Source organism: Thalassophryne amazonica, chromosome 10, assembly GCF_902500255.1.
Source record: "Thalassophryne amazonica chromosome 10, fThaAma1.1, whole genome shotgun sequence".
Classification (NCBI taxonomy): Eukaryota; Metazoa; Chordata; class Actinopteri; order Batrachoidiformes; family Batrachoididae; genus Thalassophryne; species Thalassophryne amazonica.
Window position 1 is genome coordinate 60,161,160 of NC_047112.1, and position 21,279 is coordinate 60,182,438.

General features: G+C 40.8%; 1 protein-coding gene and 1 long non-coding RNA gene across 3 annotated transcripts in view; one reads left to right on the forward strand and one right to left on the reverse strand.

Annotated features, from left to right (window-relative positions):
* dazap1 (DAZ associated protein 1) overlaps window positions 1-21,279 on the forward strand; it is a 101,624-nt gene that overhangs the window by 37,393 nt on the left and 42,952 nt on the right. The window contains exons 8-12 of one of the 2 annotated variants that reach the window (XM_034180080.1): window positions 6,337-6,484; window positions 6,686-6,718; window positions 8,746-8,895; window positions 13,483-13,650; window positions 13,818-13,837. In XM_034180080.1, the coding sequence (XP_034035971.1) occupies window positions 6,337-6,484; window positions 6,686-6,718; window positions 8,746-8,895; window positions 13,483-13,650; window positions 13,818-13,822 (504 nt within the window). In that variant the 3' untranslated portion in view covers window positions 13,823-13,837. Of the gene's footprint in view, window positions 1-6,336; window positions 6,485-6,685; window positions 6,719-8,745; window positions 8,896-13,482; window positions 13,651-13,817; window positions 13,838-21,279 lie in introns of those variants that run through there. The other variant, XM_034180081.1, reaches the window with a different exon arrangement.
* Window positions 141-20,937, reverse strand: LOC117518838. The gene is made up of 3 exons (XR_004563088.1): window positions 20,729-20,937; window positions 17,691-17,695; window positions 141-194 (listed from the first exon to the last, which is right to left on the reverse strand). It is a non-coding gene; the product is annotated as an uncharacterized LOC117518838 (long non-coding RNA).

Here is a 21,279-nt window from a genome sequence, read left to right on the forward strand (position 1 = left end):
CTAAAAAAAAAAAAAAAAAATACAGAAAATCGCATTGTATGATTTTTTTTTAAAAATAATTAATTTGCATTTTATTGCATGAAATACGTATTTGATCCCCTAGAAAAACAGACCTTAACAATTGGTACGGAAACATTTGTTTGCCATTACAGAGGTCAGATGTTTCCTGTAGTTCTTGCCCAAGTTTGCACACACTGCAACAGGGATTTTGGTCCACTCCTCCATTACAGATCTTCTCCAGATCTTTCAGGTTTGGAGTTTCAGCTCCCTCCAAAGATTTTCTATTGAGTTCAGGCCTGGAGACTGGCCAGGCCACTCCAGGACCTTGAAATGCTTCTTACGGAGCCCCTCCTTAGTTGCTCTGGCTGTGTGTTTGAGGTCATTGTCATGCTGGAAGACCCAGCCATGACCCATCTTCAATGCTGTTACTGAGGGAAGGAACTTGTTTGCCAAAATCTCACAATACATGACCCCATCCATCCTCCCTTTAATACAGTGCAGTCGTTCGGTCCCCTTTGCAGAAGAGCACCCCCAGAGTATGATGTTTTCACCCTCATGCTTCATGGTTGGGACGGTTTTCTTGAGGTTGTTGTCATCCTCTGGCAAGTGGAGTTGATACCAAAAAGCTCTATTTATGCCTCCTCTGGATCATCCAGATGGTCACTGGTGAACTTCAGACAGGCCTGGACATGTGCTGGTTGAGCAGGGGGACCTTGCTGCCCTGCAGGATTTTAAACCATGACGGCATCATGTGTTACTAATGTAATCTTTGTGACTGTGGTCCCAGCTCTCTTTAGGTCATTGACCTGGTCCTCCTGTGTAGTTTTGGGCTTTCTCAGAATCATAATCAATCAATCAGAATCAGTATTTTTTGTCTTTCTAATGCCTGATTCTGTTTTTTCTGTTTTTTGACATATACTGACAAATATACAGAATAATCAAAACATGTTGTTTATACTGACAACTATACTTGTAGCTACAGTGGGGGAAATAAGTATTTGAGCCACTATTTGAGCCTGATTCTGTTTTTTCTCTGTTTAAGGTGCAGCTCCATCCAGAGATGGGAGTTGTGTTTTATGTTGGCGATCCTCCTGTTCTGTGCACCAACAGCAATTCTTGTATATTTGTCCGTGAATTGTTCTGTGAATTATTTCTGTAATTTATGTTTGTAGCATGGCCCAAGCAGAGGGTCACCCCTTTGAGTCTGGTCTGCTTGAGGTTTCTTCCTCAGGGGGAGTTTTTCCTTACCACTGTTGCTGTGGGGGTTGGTAAGGTTAGACCTTACCTGTGTGAAGTGCCTTGAGGCAACTCTGTTGTGATTTGGCACTATATAAAGGAAATAAGCTGAAAACCTCCACATTTCAGGTTCTATTGATCCAGGACGTCGTGAGAGAACAGAGAAGTTTCAGAAGAAGTCGGTTTCAGCATTTTATCCGGATATTCCACTGTTAAAGGAGACGCACTGACGCTCTGCCACAGGAAAAACACCTCTGTTGGAAGCCTTAAGGACAAGTTGGAACATGTCCTGCTGTTAAACAATTTCTCATATACTCACTCCACTGAAAGCCATCAAAAGCTGCCTGGATTTTACAAATGGTTATCAACACGGAGGTGTTTTTTTATGTGCCGCCGCACCGCGTCGGCTGCGTCCCGACGCGTGGACCCGTCCGCACGTCTTTCATTAAAAAAAATCTCCTTTAACAGTGGAATATCCGGATAAAATGCTGAAACCGACTTCTTCTGAAACTTCTCTGTTCTCTCACGATGTCCTGGATCAATAGAGCCTGAAATGTGGAGGTTTTCAGCTTGAACAGGCTGACGACGGCGGCTGAGAGCGCTGAGCGACGTCTCGCACCGTGGGAAGTCCTTAAAGTGACAGAATCACCTCAAAATCTCTCATCAGCCGTTAAAATTTTCACTGAAAACCAGCTTAATTTTTCGAACCGTGTCCACTTCGATGTGTCTCACAGGTTTAGAAAAAATTTTGATCAGACAACGCGCCAGTCTCTCAGCAACTTCTCAGACAAAGGAATTCCGACGAGGGGCTGGACGACTCCTCCCACAAGGAGTGCTCACAGGCGAATGACGTCACCGACAGGCGTGGAAAAACTCACGCATGCGCACAAGGGTTCAAGCATGTCTGACGTAAAAACATATGAATGAAATCATATAGTTTTTGAAAAAAATAAAGAGGACCGTTACTTTATTGACAGCCCTCGTATCTCTGCTTCCTCTCTCTTGTCCACCAGCTAGTCCTCCTCACTACTCTTACCAGTTTGGCACCTTAGGAGCTCTCTTAAGGCCTAAGGTGCTTTGTGAACAACTTTTATCTTACCAAGGGAAAATTCTAAGAAATGTCTAAGAATTCAAGAAATTCTAAGATTTTTCTTAGAATAATGTCACAAGGAGCTATTTTTAGCCTAGGCTGCTTCGTGCATACGGGCCCAGGCATTTATTTTTTTAAAACCGTGCTCAGACCCGGTACCTAAACGAGGCAGGGCATAATTCAAGGCCAGTGATATGGTGTTAAGTTTCACACATATGCCAGAGACAGAGCCCTCTGCGTGATTGTGAACCCACGCACCTGCTAAATGACAGACATCGCAAAGGCTATGATTTGTCACTTTAACTGGTTTCGCTCCTTCCTCTCTCGTCATTTTAAAAGCTCATTGAGAGACAACTTAATCCAGAAAAAGATGCTGTTCCTGTTGTAAATTGCATAAAGACATGACGGAGAACGTTAAAGGGGTCACGTGCATGTCGACGTCATTGCATGACCACAGCGTTATGGAGTTGTAGAAGCATAAATCAGGCATTAGGATTATAAGGTACTGCTCCGCAGCGGACTTAGAAAAAAGAATGATTCAACTAAATGTAATCTTTTTAATGCACATAATGCCCGGTGCTTATTTAAGGCAGGCGCTTATTTTTTCAGACGAAATTTTGACCCAGTCATTAAATGAAGCAGGCCCCTATTTAAGGCCAGGTGTTTAATCAAGGAAATACGTAAGCCAAATTGGTGCTGGAAATTCCCCGTAGATCAGTCGGCACCTCCTGACTGTAACTAACCCGTTACATACAGATGACGGATTTTGTCCATTTTATACATATAGCGGATTTTGTCTGTTTTATACATATAGCAGATTATGATTATAACAGACAAAGTTCACTAGTCCACCGGAATCCACTGTACGAGTTTTACTGTATAAAGTTTGATCTGTTAAAACTGCAAAAGGAATTTATAAGTCATTTTTTTAGATATCAGACAGTGATGGTTTCCTTTCTGTACCTGGTGCAGGCAGTAACTATCTTTGGATGGAAGCACAAAGTCAAAGATGATGTAGTTGCATTGACTCAGACATCTCGTGTTTCTGTCCTTCATTTTTACCTTCACTGTGTTTACCATTTGCAGTGAGGCAAAAACGTTTTTGATCCACTGTCAATTTTGCAAGTTTCTCTCAATTTTGCAAGTTTCTTCTCAACTACAAAGAATGGAGAGGTCTGTAAATTTTATTGTAGGTACACGTCAACTGTGAGAGACAGAATCTAAAAAAGAATTAAGAAAATCATGTATGATTTTTAAATAATTAATTTGCATTTTATTGCATGAAATAAGTATTTGATTATCTACCAACCAGCAAGAATTCTGTCTCTCACAAATCTGTTAGTTTTTATTTTTCTTATTCTGCACTCTTTACCTGTATTGATTGCATTATTTATTGTTGGAAGTCATTACCTATATAAAAGACATCTGTACACACTCAATCAATCACACTCCAACCTGTCCACCATGGCCAAGACCAAAGAGCTGTCTAAGGACACCAGGGACAAAATTGTAGACCTGCACAAGGCTGGGATGGACTACAGGACAACAGGCAAGCAGCTTGGTGAGAAGCCAACAACTGTTGGCGTAATTATTAGAAAATGGAAGAAACACAAGATGACTGTCAAGCTTCCTTGGCTGTGGCTCCATGCAAGATCTTGCCTTGTGGGGTAAGGATGATTCTGAGAAAGCCCAGAACTACACAGGAGGACCTGGTCAATGACCTGAAGAGAGCTGGGACCACAGTCACAAAGATTGCATTAGTAACACACTACGCCACCATTGTTTAAAATCCTGACGGGCACGTAAGATCCCCCTGCTCAAGCCAGCACATGTCCAGGCCCGTTTGAAGTTCACCAGTAGCCATCTGGATGAGGGAGCTGAAACTTGATACCTGTAAGATCTGGAAAAGATCTATATGGAGGAGTGGACCAAAATCCTTGCTGAAAACGTGGTCAAGAACTACAGGAATTGTCTGACCTCTGTAATTGTAAACAAAGATTTCTGTACAAAATATTAAGGTTTGTTTCTTCTATTGTATCTATTTCATGCAAAAAATGCAAATTATTTAAAAATCATACAATGTGATTTTCTGTTTTTTTTTTTTTGTTTTGTTTTTTTTTAGATTCTCTCACAGTTGAAGTGTACCTACAATAAAAATTACATACCTCTCCATTCTTTGTAGGTGAAAAAACTTGCAAAATCTGCAGTGGATTTGCCTCACTGTAGATGTTCATTGTCAAATTAAAACCTTTTGTCAACTATCTTTGCTGCATTAATCCAGTTTTCAAACTCTTTCAGTCTTTCTTAGAAGCTGGCAGAGGCATGCTGTGTTTAAAAAACAAACAAAAAAAACCATAAACCATATTAGGGAAACTGCATAAAAGACCATTTGAATGTATTTTAATGAGATAATAAACTCTTATTTTCCTTACCATATGTTTATACACCTGGATGTTAACACTCTGAATATGAATACAAGTTGAAATTTGACTCATTAGGCTTTGGTTGGCGCATAATATTTTTGCTACACTCATCTACAAGCCACTTTGCTGTCTTTTCAGCAGATGGTGGGTGGGGGGTGGCGATGGGGGCACCAAGGACCACTAAATTAATCAGTGACACCGGGCATTTACTGTGAAATATCAGTTATTAATTATAAAAAAAAACCAACCCCCGATTACTTGGCAAATGATTTAACCTATCATCTGTAGTCTGTCTTTTTTATACACCTCTTTGTCCTTGTTTTCAGGAGGAATCGAGGCTCAACTTAATCCATTGTTCTTGACTTGACATTACCTTACACCAGGACTTGAGGGAGGCTGGGAGATATGGGTTTCAAAATTAGAAATTGGAGCACATCAAACTGTGGAGCAAATCCCAGTTCTCCTATTGGGGACTGTACAGAAGTCATGGTATCCATCACTCGTAGCTGTGATGCCCACGGGGAAAGTGCTCAGGTAGCTGCCGGTGGCGGCGAAGCCGTTGCCAGAAACGTGCATGTAATTAGGTCAACAGAGAAGGAAGAGGGGATGTTGGGGAAAGTGGCAACACCTTAAAGTGGGGAGGGATTTGTGATTTGTTTTCCTCCAGCAAGGTGACCCAATAACTCAACCTCTTAGTCTATTTCTGGTTGGCTCCCCCTCAGTTGCAGCCTGTTTCTTTGCTCTGGTTAACTGCTGCCTTGTTACAGAAAGCAAAGTTTTGTTATTGGGTCAACGGCAACGTCACATATAGCATTGAACCTTTGTAGCAATAAATTACAAATACAAGTTTCTGAGAATTAACAAAACAGTAATTCCAAAGCTAACGAATAAATATATTTATTACATTAAAACAATGCACAAATTAAACAATTCTGTAAGACACATTGTCTTCCAGGTGTGTTAGTCACTTGAGTGTAACAGAAATATTTTCTCCTCTTTGACACAGTATGAAGATTCAGTTTTCAATTTGTCTGACAAAACTGCTCATTTGTGTTATTTGCATGTTTATATTCTGTTGGAAAATAGTCAAATGTCTGTACATTAATTCTCCCCCCCCCCCCAAAAAAAAGAATTATTGTACATAAAATAAAAATGAGATTCTTTAAGCGTTAGTTGGAGAAAGGTAAGTCATAAACTTCCATGAGCTGTATTTATCATATATAGGGTAATTCATTCAAGAAAATTTCTATGTTTCTCAGGTACATCCCTAGATGTTATTTAGAAGCCATTTTTCCAATTGTCGTGTCATGTTTTGCATTTCTACGCAATATAATTTTGGTCAAACTTAAAGCTGGTCCTGCTTTATGATTCGTACCTGAGACACATAGCTGTTCAGCTCTCCTGTCTACACAGTAATATTAATTTATCAAGCATCACATTAATCTCATAGATATAAAGTGGAAGTTTTCAAACTGCCCCAAGATCTTTTAAGATTAGATGTCAGTGATAGGACAGGTCTGCCTAGATGAGGGACAGCATGGAGGTTTTACTGGTGTTGCCAAATTTGCCCTCCTTGTCCTTGCCCAGGTGGAAGTTAAAAAGGCTGAACCTCGCGACAGCAAAGCACCTGGTCAGCTTGGCCCTGGCCAGTGGGTGCCCAGGGGCATTTTGAGTGCACCTAATGGTTGGACAGCACAGCCTGCCCTAGGCTGGCAACCACCTTATGGGCCACAGGGTGAGTGGGAAAGAATCCCAGACCAGAGCTGGCTGTTCAGAGGAAAATATAGTGATAATGATACAAAAAACGTTTCTCCATTAACCATGTGCATCTAGGTTACTGTGTTCAGCATTTAAATGTTTAACTGGATTGTGTGATCATTGTACATCTCAAACAGTAGTGTTAACCTCAAGCTAAACCTTCTGTCTTTATCTAAAGGAGTGTGGGTGACGACTACTGGCCAACCCATAGGTAAGTGTAACTCTTAAAAAAAAAAAAAAACTCTCAAACACAGAACATCTTTTTTTTTGCCATTGTAATTAACTTGTTATTGTGTATGTGTTTGTGTGTATATAGTGTTTTTATTGTGATGGTGGGCTTCAGAAGAATGGCCTTGTACTCAGTCTGGCCAAAAGCCTGTTAACAGCACATGTTACTGCTGTCTGGTTCACAATGGCTCATCATTTGCTGCTGGAACCAGATGGCATACTTGAATGGATTTGGACCTCCCTCTGTTCCTGGTCAGGCTCGGTTTCATATCACCATCTTTAGCTCAAGTGGCCGTGCTTACTCTAAAAATAGTTGCGAGTATTAGAAATGAACAAACAGAAGTATTTGAGGAAAACTAGTTACTGAACATGAGAAGTCAGACTGAGGACCTACATGTAATGATGTTGCTCATTAACACATTACTGTGGAAGGACACCTTATCGAAAGACCACATGCAACTGTTAGATATATCTGTGGATTTATATTCTATCTTGTCATTATGTTTTGGTATCAAATAATTCCTACTTAAATTATGTTTTTCCTATGAGCCTGGTAATTGCTTAAAGCGTGTGTGTTTTGGATTTCGTCGGTTTTGACTTTTAGAACAGAGACATTCAAATTACAGTATGTCCCGTCATCGCATGGGGCTGGGGGGGGGACTCCCCTCTATGCCTGTGGGAAGCCAATGAGGCTGGAACCTGCAAGGAGGGTGTTTGTCCTTTGCCTTGCCCCATTGTGTTTTATAAAAAGTGTTTGTTTCTTTGTTGGGGGCTCTCAATGGCGGAACTCCTGCGTGTGTGAGACGTCCATGAGAGACCAGGCCTGAATCTTACCACAACTCTAAATAAATCTAGGCTGAGAATTAGATTGAATCTACACTCTGTTTCGGACGAGACTCAAAAAATCAGGGAATTACACCACTTCATGGTTTTGGCTATTCATAATTATAATTGATGTTGAGCATATCTGATGTGAGGTGAAGTAATTCTAACCTGCATTTATCTGAAATTATTTCATGCTGCCAAGGACATTATGCATATTGTTCACCCGTGTCTGTTTGTTGACTGGTTTGTAGGATACTCAAAGTATTGATCCGTATTGTTACTGAACCTGGTGAGAAGGTTGATTCTGCCATATTGGTTAGGGCATGCTGACGACAAACTTGAATGAAATTTGGTGAATGGATCATGTCTGTTGGAATAGATTCTGAGGCAGAGTGAGGACATTTAGAAATAATTTTATAGTTTTACAAATAGTTTTTTTTTTAAATAACATTGAAAAAAAGGCTGTGAAACTTATGGATGATTTGGAGCATTTTTGTAATTACCAGTAGATTTTGGACAAAATTTGGTTCAGGGATCTATCCCCCCCAAAATGTAATTAACATTTTGACTGATAGAATTGTGACCTGCCTTCCTTCGTTGATTGCTGGATTACGATCTTCTAGTTATGTATGTGCTGGTACTGATCATTTACAGAATTAAACCCCATAGTATGAACTATGTGTTTTACACAAATCTGATATATTATGTTGTCCTGAAATGACCAAATACTTGATTTATTAAAAAAAATATCCAATGACAAAATATGTTGACCAAATAACTTGTCAGGGAAAAATTAGAAATATTTTGGGGGATAAATGCAACTTAATGATTTGCTGTTTTACATTTTATTTCCTTTGGTTCTGTCAGTGAAAATAAAACAAATTACTACAATAAATATAATAAAACTAATGTTGTGAGGTATGGACAATGTGCTCAAAGAAATTGTGATGCACACTTTTGAATGATTCATATACACAATTATAAATATAAAAGGATTAATAAAAGTAAAACATTTTGACATTTAGTTACATAATTTTTTTTCAGGTACTTTTTCCAAAATCTTTGCACAGCTCCAGCATCCAAAAATATATGCCTTGATGACAGGACAACTCACGGAGTATTAAAAGGATTTGAAATTGTCAATGTTCCTCTCACATAGCTTTGTTTTGTTCTGTGTTGAAACAGCGGGGTACGGTCCTCCGTTATCAGCAGGTCGTGGAACCCCCGCACAACCTCCGTCTCCATTTAGTGCATTCCTGGTCACGACTCCAGCGGGCAGTTTTGCTGCACCTCAGGCCTTCCCTCAGCAGGGCTACAGCACAGCACCTCATTTTGGTTAGTAGTAATGATGCATTCACTGGAGATATTTTGATTTTCTTATTTCTATGTAATGTTCATATGAAATCAATTTACTGTCATAAACTCTAATTTCACATTACACTGATATCAGATTCTTAAACTTTTTTTTTCTGTTTCAAAAAGTGATACACATGTTCTGTTTCCGTAAGACCTTTCTTGTAGTGCAGAAGCCTGAGAAATGGTATTTAATTTTTTTGTGGACATTAAAACCACTCACTCAAAATGGTTTTGAAATTCTTTCTGACTTCACAGTGTAAAGACTCACAATAGTTGGTTTTACATGATGGTATGGACTGACTAAATCCTTGTTTTTTTTTGTTGTCAGTTGCTATACATGTTGCATGATCAAAACTTTTAAAAAATGAGAATACTGAAATGATACTGCTTATTATTCTGAGTCGATGTCAAAACTCACATCACTCCGGTCATGTTACAGTGGACGATCTGCTGTTGCCATGGCCACAATGCCACAGTCATTGCGTGCTTGTCGGGTGGTAATGGGGTGGTCTGTGAGGCGTTTTTGCGTGGTCTGTGTGGTATTTGTGCGTCTTCTGGGCTTGGTGACCTTTCGGCGTAAATCAGGTGCAGCTTCATACTTCACGGCGACCATTATGATCATGGAGGTTTGTGAGAGGATACTAACTGGACCTTGTAGGGTCTTGGTGGCAGCTGAGTGGCTCTTTGATGTCATGTGTCGTTCGATGTGATTTCATGACCACACAAGGGCTGCTGGACAAACCCTGTCCCTGTTACAATTAATGCTCCCAGACTTGACTTATTAATTGTTACCTAGCTTACCATCTTATTATGTTTTCATCAAATGCCACTGGCCTAGAGCTTGGAGCACTGTTGCTGTTGTGGATTAAATTAGCTTTTCCAGGAATCAGTTACACCCCTGTCACACCTTGACGATTTAGTCATCGTATGCCAACCGTATTAGAAATGCTGGGCATATGCGGGCATATGTCTAATAAATTATGGGTAAGTTTTTTTATAAGTTAAGAGCACATTAAGCACACTGATATATGCCCTAGTATGCTGAGTACCTCGAAAAATTTTGAGCATGCTTAGAATTTTCAACGTATGCCACCGTATGACTCATATGTCCCGCACATGCAGGGCATAAGCTGTGGGTAAATTATGTGATTGTTGATGCAAGTTTTGTGTAATTTACTCATAAGTCAAAATACGTCTGTTAAGGCTGTCCATTGATTGGCTGAAAGCTGCAGCCCTCATGCAAACAGACTGTTTCAAACAGTCACACACAGAGTAAATATTAAAGGATTATTAACCGACTGCGAGGTCTGTACGGGGAAATATCAGGTTGAGGTATAAGTACGAAAAACACAGTGATCTGATATTCCCGTACAGGCCGAGCAAGTGAGGTTAATAATTTGTTTATTATATGGCTATTATATATGTACAGTAGTATGAAAAAGCTTGGACACCCCTGATAATTTTCATGATTTTCCTTTGTAAATCATTGGTTGTCTGGATCAGAAATTTGAGTTAAATATATCATATAGCAGACAAACACACTGATATTTAAGAAGTGAAATGAAGTTTCTAGTATTACAGAAAGAAAGAAATTCTAGTAGTACAGACAGTTTGCAATAATTATTTAAACAAAATTAGGCAGCTGCATAAATTTTGGCACCCTTGTTATTTTGTTGATTTGAATACATTTAGCACTAATTATTGGAACACAAAATTGGTTTGGTAAGCTCATTGACCCCTGACCTCTTTACACAGGTGAATTCAATCATGAGAAATGATATATGTTTCTTCTCTTTGCATCTCTTCTAATGAGTGGCAACATGGGAGCCTCTAAACACCTCTCAAATGATCTGAAAACAAGTATTGTTCAACATCATGGTTTAGGGGAAGGATACAAAAAGCTATCTCAGAGATTTCAGCTGTCTGTTTCCACTGTGAGGAACATAGTGAGGAAATGGAAGACTGCAGGCACAGTACTAGTTAAGGCCCGAAGTGACAGGCCAAGAAAATCTCAGATAAGCTGAAGTGAAGGATGGTGAACAGTTAGTCAACCCACTAACCTGCTCCAAAGACCTACAACATGATCTTGCTGCAGATAGTGTCTCTGCATCGTTCAGCGATACAACGCACTTTGCACAAAGTGCTGTATGATGCTGTAATGCAGAGGAAGCCTTTTCTGCGTACACGCCACAAACAGTCACTTGAGGTATGCTAAAGCACATTTGGACAAACCAGCTTCATTTTGGAATAAGGTGCTGTGGACTGATGAAACTAAAATTGAGTTATTTCAACATAACAAGGGGCGGTATGCATGGCTGAAAACGAACACAGCATTCCAAGAAAAACACTTGCTACCTACAGTAAAATTTGGAGGTGGTTCCATCATGCTGTGGGGCTGTGTGGCCAGTGCAGGTCCTGTGAATCTTGTTAAAGTTGAGGGTCACATGGATTCCAGTCAATATCAGCAGATTCTTGAGAACAGTGTTCAAGAATCAGTGACAAAGTTGAAGTTGCACCCGGGCTGGATCTTTCAACAAGACAACAACCATAAACACTTCTCAGAATCTACTGAGGCATTCATGCAGAGGAACAAGTACAGTGTTCTGAATGGCCATCTCAGTCCCCAGACCTGAATATTATTGAAAATCTGTGGTGTGGTTTTAAGCGGGCTGTCCATGCTCAGAAACCAACAAACCTGAGATGCTTTGTAAAGAAGAATGGTCCAAAATACCTTCAACCAGAATCCAGACTCTCATTGGAAGCTATAGGAAGCGTTTAGAGGCTGTTATTTCTCCAAAAGGAGGATCTACTAAATATTGATGTATTTTTTCTGTTGGGGTGCCCAAATTTATGCACCTGCCTAATTTTGTTTAAAGAATTATTGCACACTTTCTGTAAATCCTATAAACTTCATATCACTTCTCAAATATCACTGTGTTTGTTTGCCATATGATATATTTAACTGAAATTGCTGATCCAAACAACCAATGATTTATAAAGGAAAATCATGGAAATCATCAGGGGTGCCCAAACTTTTACATACCACTGTGGATATATATGTATATATAAAACACGTGAACACCCGAATTTGAAAGCTGACGGCTTGTAGAGTGGAAGTGAAGCCGTTCGCTTCAGCAGTAGAAGTGAAGTTCACGTCCAAAAAAACCCCCAAAAAAACAACTTCAGCTCCTCTGCTCACTTCAGAGCTCTGAAGTCGACTTGAGCAGCGGCTCATCTCAGCTCACATCTGAACTGACGGTCGGTGTCCCAACAAAACACTGGAGCAGAGCAGGAACTTGCTAACAGATGCTCCGGTCCTTAGCTGGTAAGCTTTCAATCTGTGTGTGTTTTTAGATGCTGTTTAGATATATATGGAATACGTTCATGTCCGTTCATGTGCGTTTTTAGCTTTCTGGTTTGTAAAGAAAATACGCGTTCAGACCGAAAGAAAATACGCGTTTGGACCGATTGTCATGGAAACCGGTCTGGATATGGCGAAAATATCTGACCGGTAATCAGCCAATCAGAGCGCGCGTAGCATCACAACCATATAATAAAAAGTCTTAATCTTACCTGTTTGTTTCAGTTGCATTCATGATCACATCCTGACGAAAGCTTATCCACATAAAGCATCCTGATTTTGGAAAACTGTGTCTGAAAATGCTTTAGTTCCTTGTTGTGCCTGTAAACGTAGCATTGTAAAACAAGTACCTTGGTGGTTTTCTGCCCCAGGTGCATTTCTCAGTCTGAGGATGTCGGTGTTGCAGTCTGATCTGTCCCCCAGCACTTAAACGTTGAAAGCATCACAACGCTTCATTCATTCATGGCAGTGTTTACCACAGCCATCAGTCGACTCATCAGCATTCTGCATGCTCTAAAAATAAAATCCCATGATCCACCAAGACAAAAATAAAATAATGTTAAATTACTCCGTGTTGCCTCTTTGTGGAGTGGAGACGCCGCATGATGGCGTACATGCGCTGGATGACATGTTCATCAATATTTACGTGGTCCCCCTGCCAAACAAATGGGTTCTGCTGGTGGCAGAAACGCAAACCAAGCCAAACTTAACTGTTCTGACCTGTACCATAGCGTGCAATACCGACCCGAACCACTTGGTGGAAACAGGACTGTCAGTGTATGCTGGATAACTCCTCAAGGTGTGACAGTTGCGTAATTTATTAGACGTACGGCAGCATATGCCGGCATTTTTAATACGGTCGGCATACACTGGCTAAATCATCAAGGTGTGACAGGACCATTACGCTGCTGTTTTCTTGAGCTGGTAAGTCAGAGGTACTGGTCAACTACAGAGAATGGCACTACTGGTGATCTCATGGATATAGCATTTTGCTAAACTACACTTGGAGTTGATTGTCAACACTGGAGCTTCATAACTAGTCATGTGGTTGTACTAAGGTTGATGTACCAACTCTATACCATTTGTGAGTAAATATTTAGAAGTCATTGTCAAGTGGAAGTTAGAGAAACTTCATTTTTCTTTTTTTTTTCATTTCTTTCTTTTTTATTTATGCATTTATGTATTTATTTATTTTTAAAAATCAGGATACAGTTTCAGCACACCCCAACCAGACCAGTATGCTGCGCAGGGAGTACCACCTCCACCTACAACTCCAGGAACTGCAGCGCTGGGCTTTGCCCCCGCCACCACACCAACTCAGGACTTAAGCAAAGCTCCCACTGGGCAGCCTGACTTTCCTTACAGTCAGTATGGTAAGAAAAGCATTTTGCACAAAGCAGTCTGCTGCCCTTTCTTTCTGTCCACTCCTTCCTTCAGCCTTTTCATCTCCCTGGACATATTATTGATTGCAAGTACAACTCATTGTGTTGCATATCTTTGACCATTAAACAAGCAGGAGCTTGCCCTTTGTACCATTTAGCTTGAACACCTACACGCATACTGCTTCATGCATACATAACCCCTCTGGCTCTGCTGAAGAGTGCTGCTGAAGTTCCACCATTTACAGGAGTCTCCAGCAGTCATTCCTGACAGGGGTTTCCCAGATGGCCTGTGGATTGGTAACTATGTTTGGTAGGTTGAATAGATCATCCTGCCTTGCCATGTGTTTTCTTTATTTATGGCTTTTGTTTTGTTTGTTTTTTTTGAATGGAACTACTTTCTGACCCTATTGTAACAAACATTGACGGGTTAAATATTCCTTGTGTTGTGTACTTCCATTTACTCTGCTTTTTCCCGATTGATGAGTGCTGGCTTTTTGTTCCTGGGCTTGGCTCGATCAGCTATGGAAGTGCACCAGCAGACATATACTTAGAATAGTGTTTTCTTTCACATATTAGGCATGCCCTTACCTTACCTGTCCAATTTATCACACAGGGAGCTTTGCATGCTTGCCAGCCAACATGAACTTTAACCCTCTGTGCTAGGCAGGTCATATTTATACTGTGAACTCCATTGTTTCTTGGCTGTCTTTGAACTGGACTCTGTAATATTGGATGGGATCAAAACAGTTGTTCCTCTGAAATTTCCATTTGGCCAACAAAGCCTGGGAGCAGATTAGTTTTAATTTGTTAGCCATTGAATTAATTAAGATTCTTTACTATCAGTGCACTATTGTGCCTTATCATTTCTGATATAAAGTAATAATTTTAAGTGTCAAGTGATGTTCCTTGGGTGTGCGTCCACCTAAAGTGCATACTAACCCATGAAGGACAGAGAGCAAACAGAATGAAAACACTTTTTGTGAAAAAAGGAGCTGTTATCAGCATTCAGCTTTCACAAGTTTACAGTCCATCCACAGTATTCATCAGATGTTGATTCTGAAGCTATATGCTGCTTGACTGGCGACACTTTTTTCTGATGAAACTCACAACTGTTCCACACTACTGACTAATTTAAAAAACCGTTACGATAGGTGCCCATCTTGTCCAGTATTTTCTGCTTGAGCTTATCTTCATCTGCTTTTTGCATTGAGTGTCTGGCTGCCTGTTAATGCATTAGTCCAATAACTAAAGTTAGTAGGATAAAGAATGCTCACTTTTTCTGAAGTGAACATAAAATCATAAATGCTGATAATGTGTTATGCGCACAAATGCACACAAATGAAGATTGCATCCCACCACCATAAAAGCTTTTTCTGACAACAACAGGATTTTAGGTGAAATTGGTTTGTTGATGTTGAGGTGAGACGAAATGTCACTTTGATTAAAGATTATTTGTTGTAATTGTTGTTGCAGTCATAGTACACATCATAGTGATGTTTTTGCACTGCTTATCTGCTAATATTACAAAATATTTCCCTTAGAATATAGTACGTTTGTTGAATAGTTCTATCTTGTTGAGCAAGTATTGGGTAAAACATTTTTGATGTTTTTTATACATCATGGGTGGTTCTAGTGCACTACTGCAGAGACCTGTGGTTTGACTTCCAGCAGTTTTGGTCATGCATTTGAATACAGTGCATCCAAAAAGTATACACAGCACTGTACCTTTTCCACATTTTTGTATGTTTACAGCCTTATTTCAAATCGGATGAAATTCATTTTATTCCTCAAATTCTACACACATAATGACAATGTGAAAAGGTTTATATATATATATATATATATATATATATATATATATATATATATATATATATATATATATTTGCAAATGTATTTACATAAAAAAAAAATTTATAAAAAAATCACATGTACGTATTGAAGATAAAGGAGCTGGTGGTGGACTTCCCATCGATGGAACTGAGGTGGACATTGTGTACTACTACAAGTACCTGGGTGTCCACATAGACAACAAACTGGACTGGTACTGGTAATCCCGTCCCCATAGCTTCACTATATCTGTGCTGGATGTGACGACCAATCGGTCCACTGTTTTGTGCAGCAGCTCCAAGTGCTTTCATACAGTCTCATTGTGCCAGTACACTGAACAAGAACAGCACACCCATGATGACTTTTAGAAACATATTTACACTTTAGTTTTCTTTCAAAGTCTGTGCACCCCGTCTGGCTGTGGTAGCGTGACGCTGACAGCAGCTAAAAACAGCAACACACCCACAATGAGTTAAAAAAAATACATACACATTGCCATTTTTCTCACTAAATATATTTTTAAAGGTCTTACCTACATGAAATTTTCACATGTAAAGACACCGAACAAACAAGTACAAAAATTAAGTTATAGTGTAATAAAATAGGGTGACACTGGGAAAAAGTATTGAACATGCTTACTGAAATTTATTTAATACTTCACCTTTGTTAGTAGTGACAGCTTTAAGATGCCTCCTGTATGGAGAAACTAGTCACATGTCTTGCTCAGGTGTGATTTTGGCCCATTCTGCCACACAATTTGGGGGAGGTGATGGTCTAGTGGTTAAAGGTGTTGGGCTTGAGACAAGAAGATCCTCGGTTCAAATCCCCGCCTGACTGGAAAATCACTAAGGGCCCTTGGGCAAGGTCTTTAGTACCCTATTGCTCCTGGTGTGTAGTGAGTGCCATGTATGGCAGCACCCTGACATCGGGGTGAATGTGAGGCATTATTGTAAAGCGCGTTGAGTGTCTGATGCAGATGGAAAAGCGCTATATAAATGCAGTCCGTTTACCATTTATTTCCAATCCTTCTTCAAATCTTGAAGGTTCTGTGGACCTCTTCTGTAAACTCTGATCTTTAGTTATTTCCATAGCTTTTCTGTTGGATTCAAGTCAGGTGATTGGCTGCTCAATTCTAGCAGCTTTATTTTCATTCTCTGAAACTTGACTGTGTGTTTGGGATCATTGTCTTGCTGAAATGTCCACCCTGGTAGAGTTTTATCAAGAATGTTTTAGTACATTTTTTTCATTCATCCTTCCTTCAGTTATATGAAGTTTGTCAGTGTCGTCTGTTGAACCCCACACCATGATGTTTCCACCTCCAAACTCACTGTTGGCATGGTGTTTTTGGGGTGATGTGCAGTGCCACTTATGCTGTGTATTATGGTATCCAAAGAGTTCAGTTTTGGTCCCAGTATTTCACAGGCTTGTCTAAATGTTGTGCATCAAACTATATATGAGCTTCACCATGCTGTTTCTTCAGCAGTGGAGTTGTGTGGTGAGCGTGCATTCAGGCGACGGTGGTTGAGTGCATTCTTCTTCTTTGTCTTTCGGCTGTTCCCGTTAGGGGTCGCCACAGCAGATCAATCTTTTCCATCTCACCCTGTCGTCTGTATCTTCCTCTGTCACACCAACCACCTGCATGTCCTCTCTCGGCACATCCATGAACCTCCTCTTTGGTCTCCCTCTTCTCCTCCTGCCTGGTGGATCCATCCTCAGCATCCTTCTCCCTATATACCCTGGGTCCCTCCTCTGCACATGTCCAAACCATCTCAATCTCGCCTCTCTGACTTTGTCTCCAAACCGTCCCACCTGAGCTGTCCCTCTGATATGTTCATTCCTAATCTTGTCCATTCTTGTCACTCCCAAAGAGAATCTCAACATCTTCAGCTCTGCCACCTCCAGCTCTGCCTCCTGTCTTTTTGTTAGTGCCACCGTCTCTAAACCCTACAACATAGCTGGTCTCACTACTGTTTTGTAAACTTTCCCCTTCACTCTTGCTGATATTCTTCGGTCACAAATCACTCCTGCCACCTTTCTCCTATCCACTCCACCCTTCCTGCACTCTCTTCTTCACCTCTCTACCACACTGTCCATTACTTTGAACAGTTGACCCCAAATATTTAAACTCATCTACTTTCACCACTTCTACTCCTTGTAACTGCACTATTCCACTGGGCTCCCTCTCATTCACACACATGTACTCAGTCTTGCTTCTACTGACTTTCATTCCCCTTCTCTCCAAAGCATATCTGCACTTCTCCAGACTAGACTCAACTTGCTCTCTACTCTCACTACAGATCACAATGTCATCTGCAAATATCATAGTCCGTGGGGGCTCCTGTCTGATCTCATCCATCAACCTGTCCATCACCACTGCAAACAAGAAAGGACTCAGAGCTGATCCTTGGTGTAATCCCACTTCCACCTTGAATGAGTCTGTCATTCCGACTGCGCATCTCACCGCTGTCACACTATTCTTGTACATGTCCTGCACTACCCTAACATACTTCTCTGCCACTCCAGACTTCCTCATACAATACCACAACTCTTCTCTTGGCACCCTATCATAAGCTTTTTGTAAGTCCACAAACACACAATGTAACTCTTTCTGGCCTTCTCTGTACTTTTCCAACAGTATTCTCAGAGCAAATATTGCATCTGTAGTGCTCTTTCTCGGCATGAAACCATATTGCTGCTCACAGATCTTCACCTGTTTTCTAAGCCTAGCTTCTACTACTCTTTCCCATAACTTCATGCTGTGGCTGATCAGCTTTATGCCTCTGTAGTTTACTGCAGCTCTGCACCCTTGTTCTTGAAAATAGGAACCAGCACACTTCGTCTCCACTCCTCAGGCATCCTCTCACTTTCCAAGATTTTATTAAACAATCTGGTTAGAAACTCTACTGCTATCTCTCCTAGACATTTCCATGCCTCCATTGGAATGTCATCTGGACCAACTGCCTTTCCACTCTTCATCCTCTTCATAGCAGCCCTCACTTCTTCCTTGCTAATCTCTTGTACTTCGTGATTTACTCTCACCACATCATCCAGCCTTTTCTCTCTCATTTTCTTTATTCATCAGCTCTTCAAAATATTCCCTCCACCTTCTCAGCACACACTCCTCACTTGTCAGCACATTACCATGTGCATCTTTTACCACCCTAACCTGCTGCACATCCTTTCCAGCTCTGTCCCTTTGTCTGGCTAATCGGTACAAGTCCTTTTCTCCTTCCTTACTATTCAACTTCTTGTACAGCTCGCAATATGCCTTTTCCTTTGCTTTTGCCACTTCTCTTTTCGCCTTACACCGCATCTCCTTGTACTCCTGTCTACTTTCTTCATCTCTCTGACTATCCCAAAACTTTTTCGCCAACCTCTTTCTCCTTATGCTTTCCTGGACCTCTTCATTCCACCACCAAGTCTCCTTGTCTTCCTTCCACTGTCCAGATGTCATACCCAGTACTGCCCTAGCTGTCTCCCTCACCACATCTGCAGTACTTTTCCAGTTGTCCAAAATTGCTTCCCCTCCAACCAGTGCTTCTCTCACCTGCTCATTAAATTTCACACAACAGTCTTCCTCCTTCAGCTTCCACCATCTGATCCTTTGTTGAGCTCTCACTGTCTTCTTCTTCTTTACCTCTAAAGTCATCCTACAAGCAACCATCCTATGCTGTCTAGTGACAATCTCTCCTGCTACCACCTTACAGTCTGTGATTTCTTTTAGCTTGCATCTCCTATAAAGAATGTAGTCCACCTGTGTGCACCTTCCTCCACTCTTATATGTTACCCTGTGCCCCTCCCTTTTCTTAAAGTAGGTATTCACCACAGCCATTTCCATCCTTTTTGCAAAATCAACTACCATCTGTCCGTCCCCATTCCTATGCTTGATACCATATCTACCCATTACTTCCTCATCACCTCTGTTCCCTTCACCAACATGCCCATTGAAGTCCACTCCTATCACCACTCTTTCATGCTTGGGCACACTCTCCACCACCTCATCTAACACACTCCAGAAATCTTCTTTCTGGTTTTCTTTGAAACAATTGTTCAGTTGCTCTCCACAAGTGGTTCTTGCCTCTTGGGCAACTCTTCTGATAATTCTTTCCACTCCTCTGTCAGAAGCCTTGTGAGGAACACCTGGTCATGGCCAGTTTATGGTCTTTAATCCCCTATTGCTCCTGGTGTGGAGTGAACGCCATGTTTGGCAGCACCCTGACATCTTTTGAGCCTTTTGAGGAACACCTGGTCATGGCCAGTTTATGGTGAAATGATGTTCTGTCTACTTTCAGATTATAGCCCCACAGTGCTCACTGGAACATTCAGAAGTTTATAAATCCTCCTGTAACCAGTACCATCAGTGTGGTTTGCAACAATAAGGGTGCTAAGATCCTGAGAGAGAGCTCTTTGCTTTTACCCATCATGAAATGTTTCTTGTGTGACATCTTGTTTATGAGGCACGCTTGTAATAGGCCATCATTTGGGACTGAACCAGCTGACGTTAATTTACACTGACAAGGGGCAGGACTGCTTTCTAATTACTGATAGATTTCAGCTGGTGTCTTGTCTTTCCATGCTTTTATGCACCTCCCTTTCTTCAGGTGTTCAATATTTTTTTCCTGTATCATTTCACATTATTACACGTAACGTAATTTCTGTACTTATTTGTTATGGTTTCTTTATATGTGTGTATTACTTATTATATTATTGACATCTGGTGAAAATTTCATGTCGTAGGACCATCATAAATATATTTACTGAGAAAAATGGTGGCGGGTTAAATATTTATTTTACCTGCTGTGTGTGTGCATTTTCATACACACTAATGCTTTGCTGAGGATGGCCTAGCAGGGGTCTCTGGGTATGTCCCCTGGGAAATTTTGTAAAAATTGAAGTGAAATAGTGTAATCTCACATGTTATTTGGACAATTTTTTGTGACTGTGCATGATCAATTTTTGTATCAGTATTCTCTACAGTGGGAAAATAAAATATAATATAGTTTTGCAGGTTTTCCCACCTACAAAGAATGGAGAGGTCTGTAATTTTTATCGTAGGTACACTTCAACTGTGAGAGACAGAATCTAAAAAAAAACAGTAAATCACATTGTATGATTTTTAAATAATTAATTTGCATTTTATTACATAAAATAAGTATTTGACCCCCTAGAAAACAGAGCTTAACAATTGCTACAGAAACATTTGTCTGTAGTTTTTCACCAGGTTTTCACACACTGCAACAGGGATTTTGGTCCACTCCTCCATACAGATCTTCTCCAAATCTTTCAGGTTTGGAGTTTCAGCTCCCTACAAAGATTTCCTGTTGAGTTCACATCTGGAGACTGGCCAGACCACTCCAGGACCTTGAAATGCTTCTTACGGAGCCCCTGCTTAGTTGCTCTGGCTCTGTGTTTGGGGTCATTGTCATGCTGGAAGACCCAGCCATGACCCATCTTCAATGCTCTTACTGAGGGAAGGAGGTTGTTTGCCACAATCTCGCAATACATGACCCCATCCATCCTCACTTCAATACGGTGCAGTCGTCCTGTCCCCTTTGCAGAAGAGCACCCCCAGAGTATGATGTTTCCACCCCCATGCTTCATGGTTGGGATGGTTTTCTTGGGGTTGTTCTCATCCTCTAATCATGGTAAGTGGAGTTGATTCCAAAAAGCTCTATTTTGGTCTCATCTGACCACATGACCTTCTCCCATGCCTCCTCTGGATCATTCAGATGGTCACTGGTGAACTTCGAACGGGCCTGGACATATGCTGGCTTGAGCAGGGCGACCTTG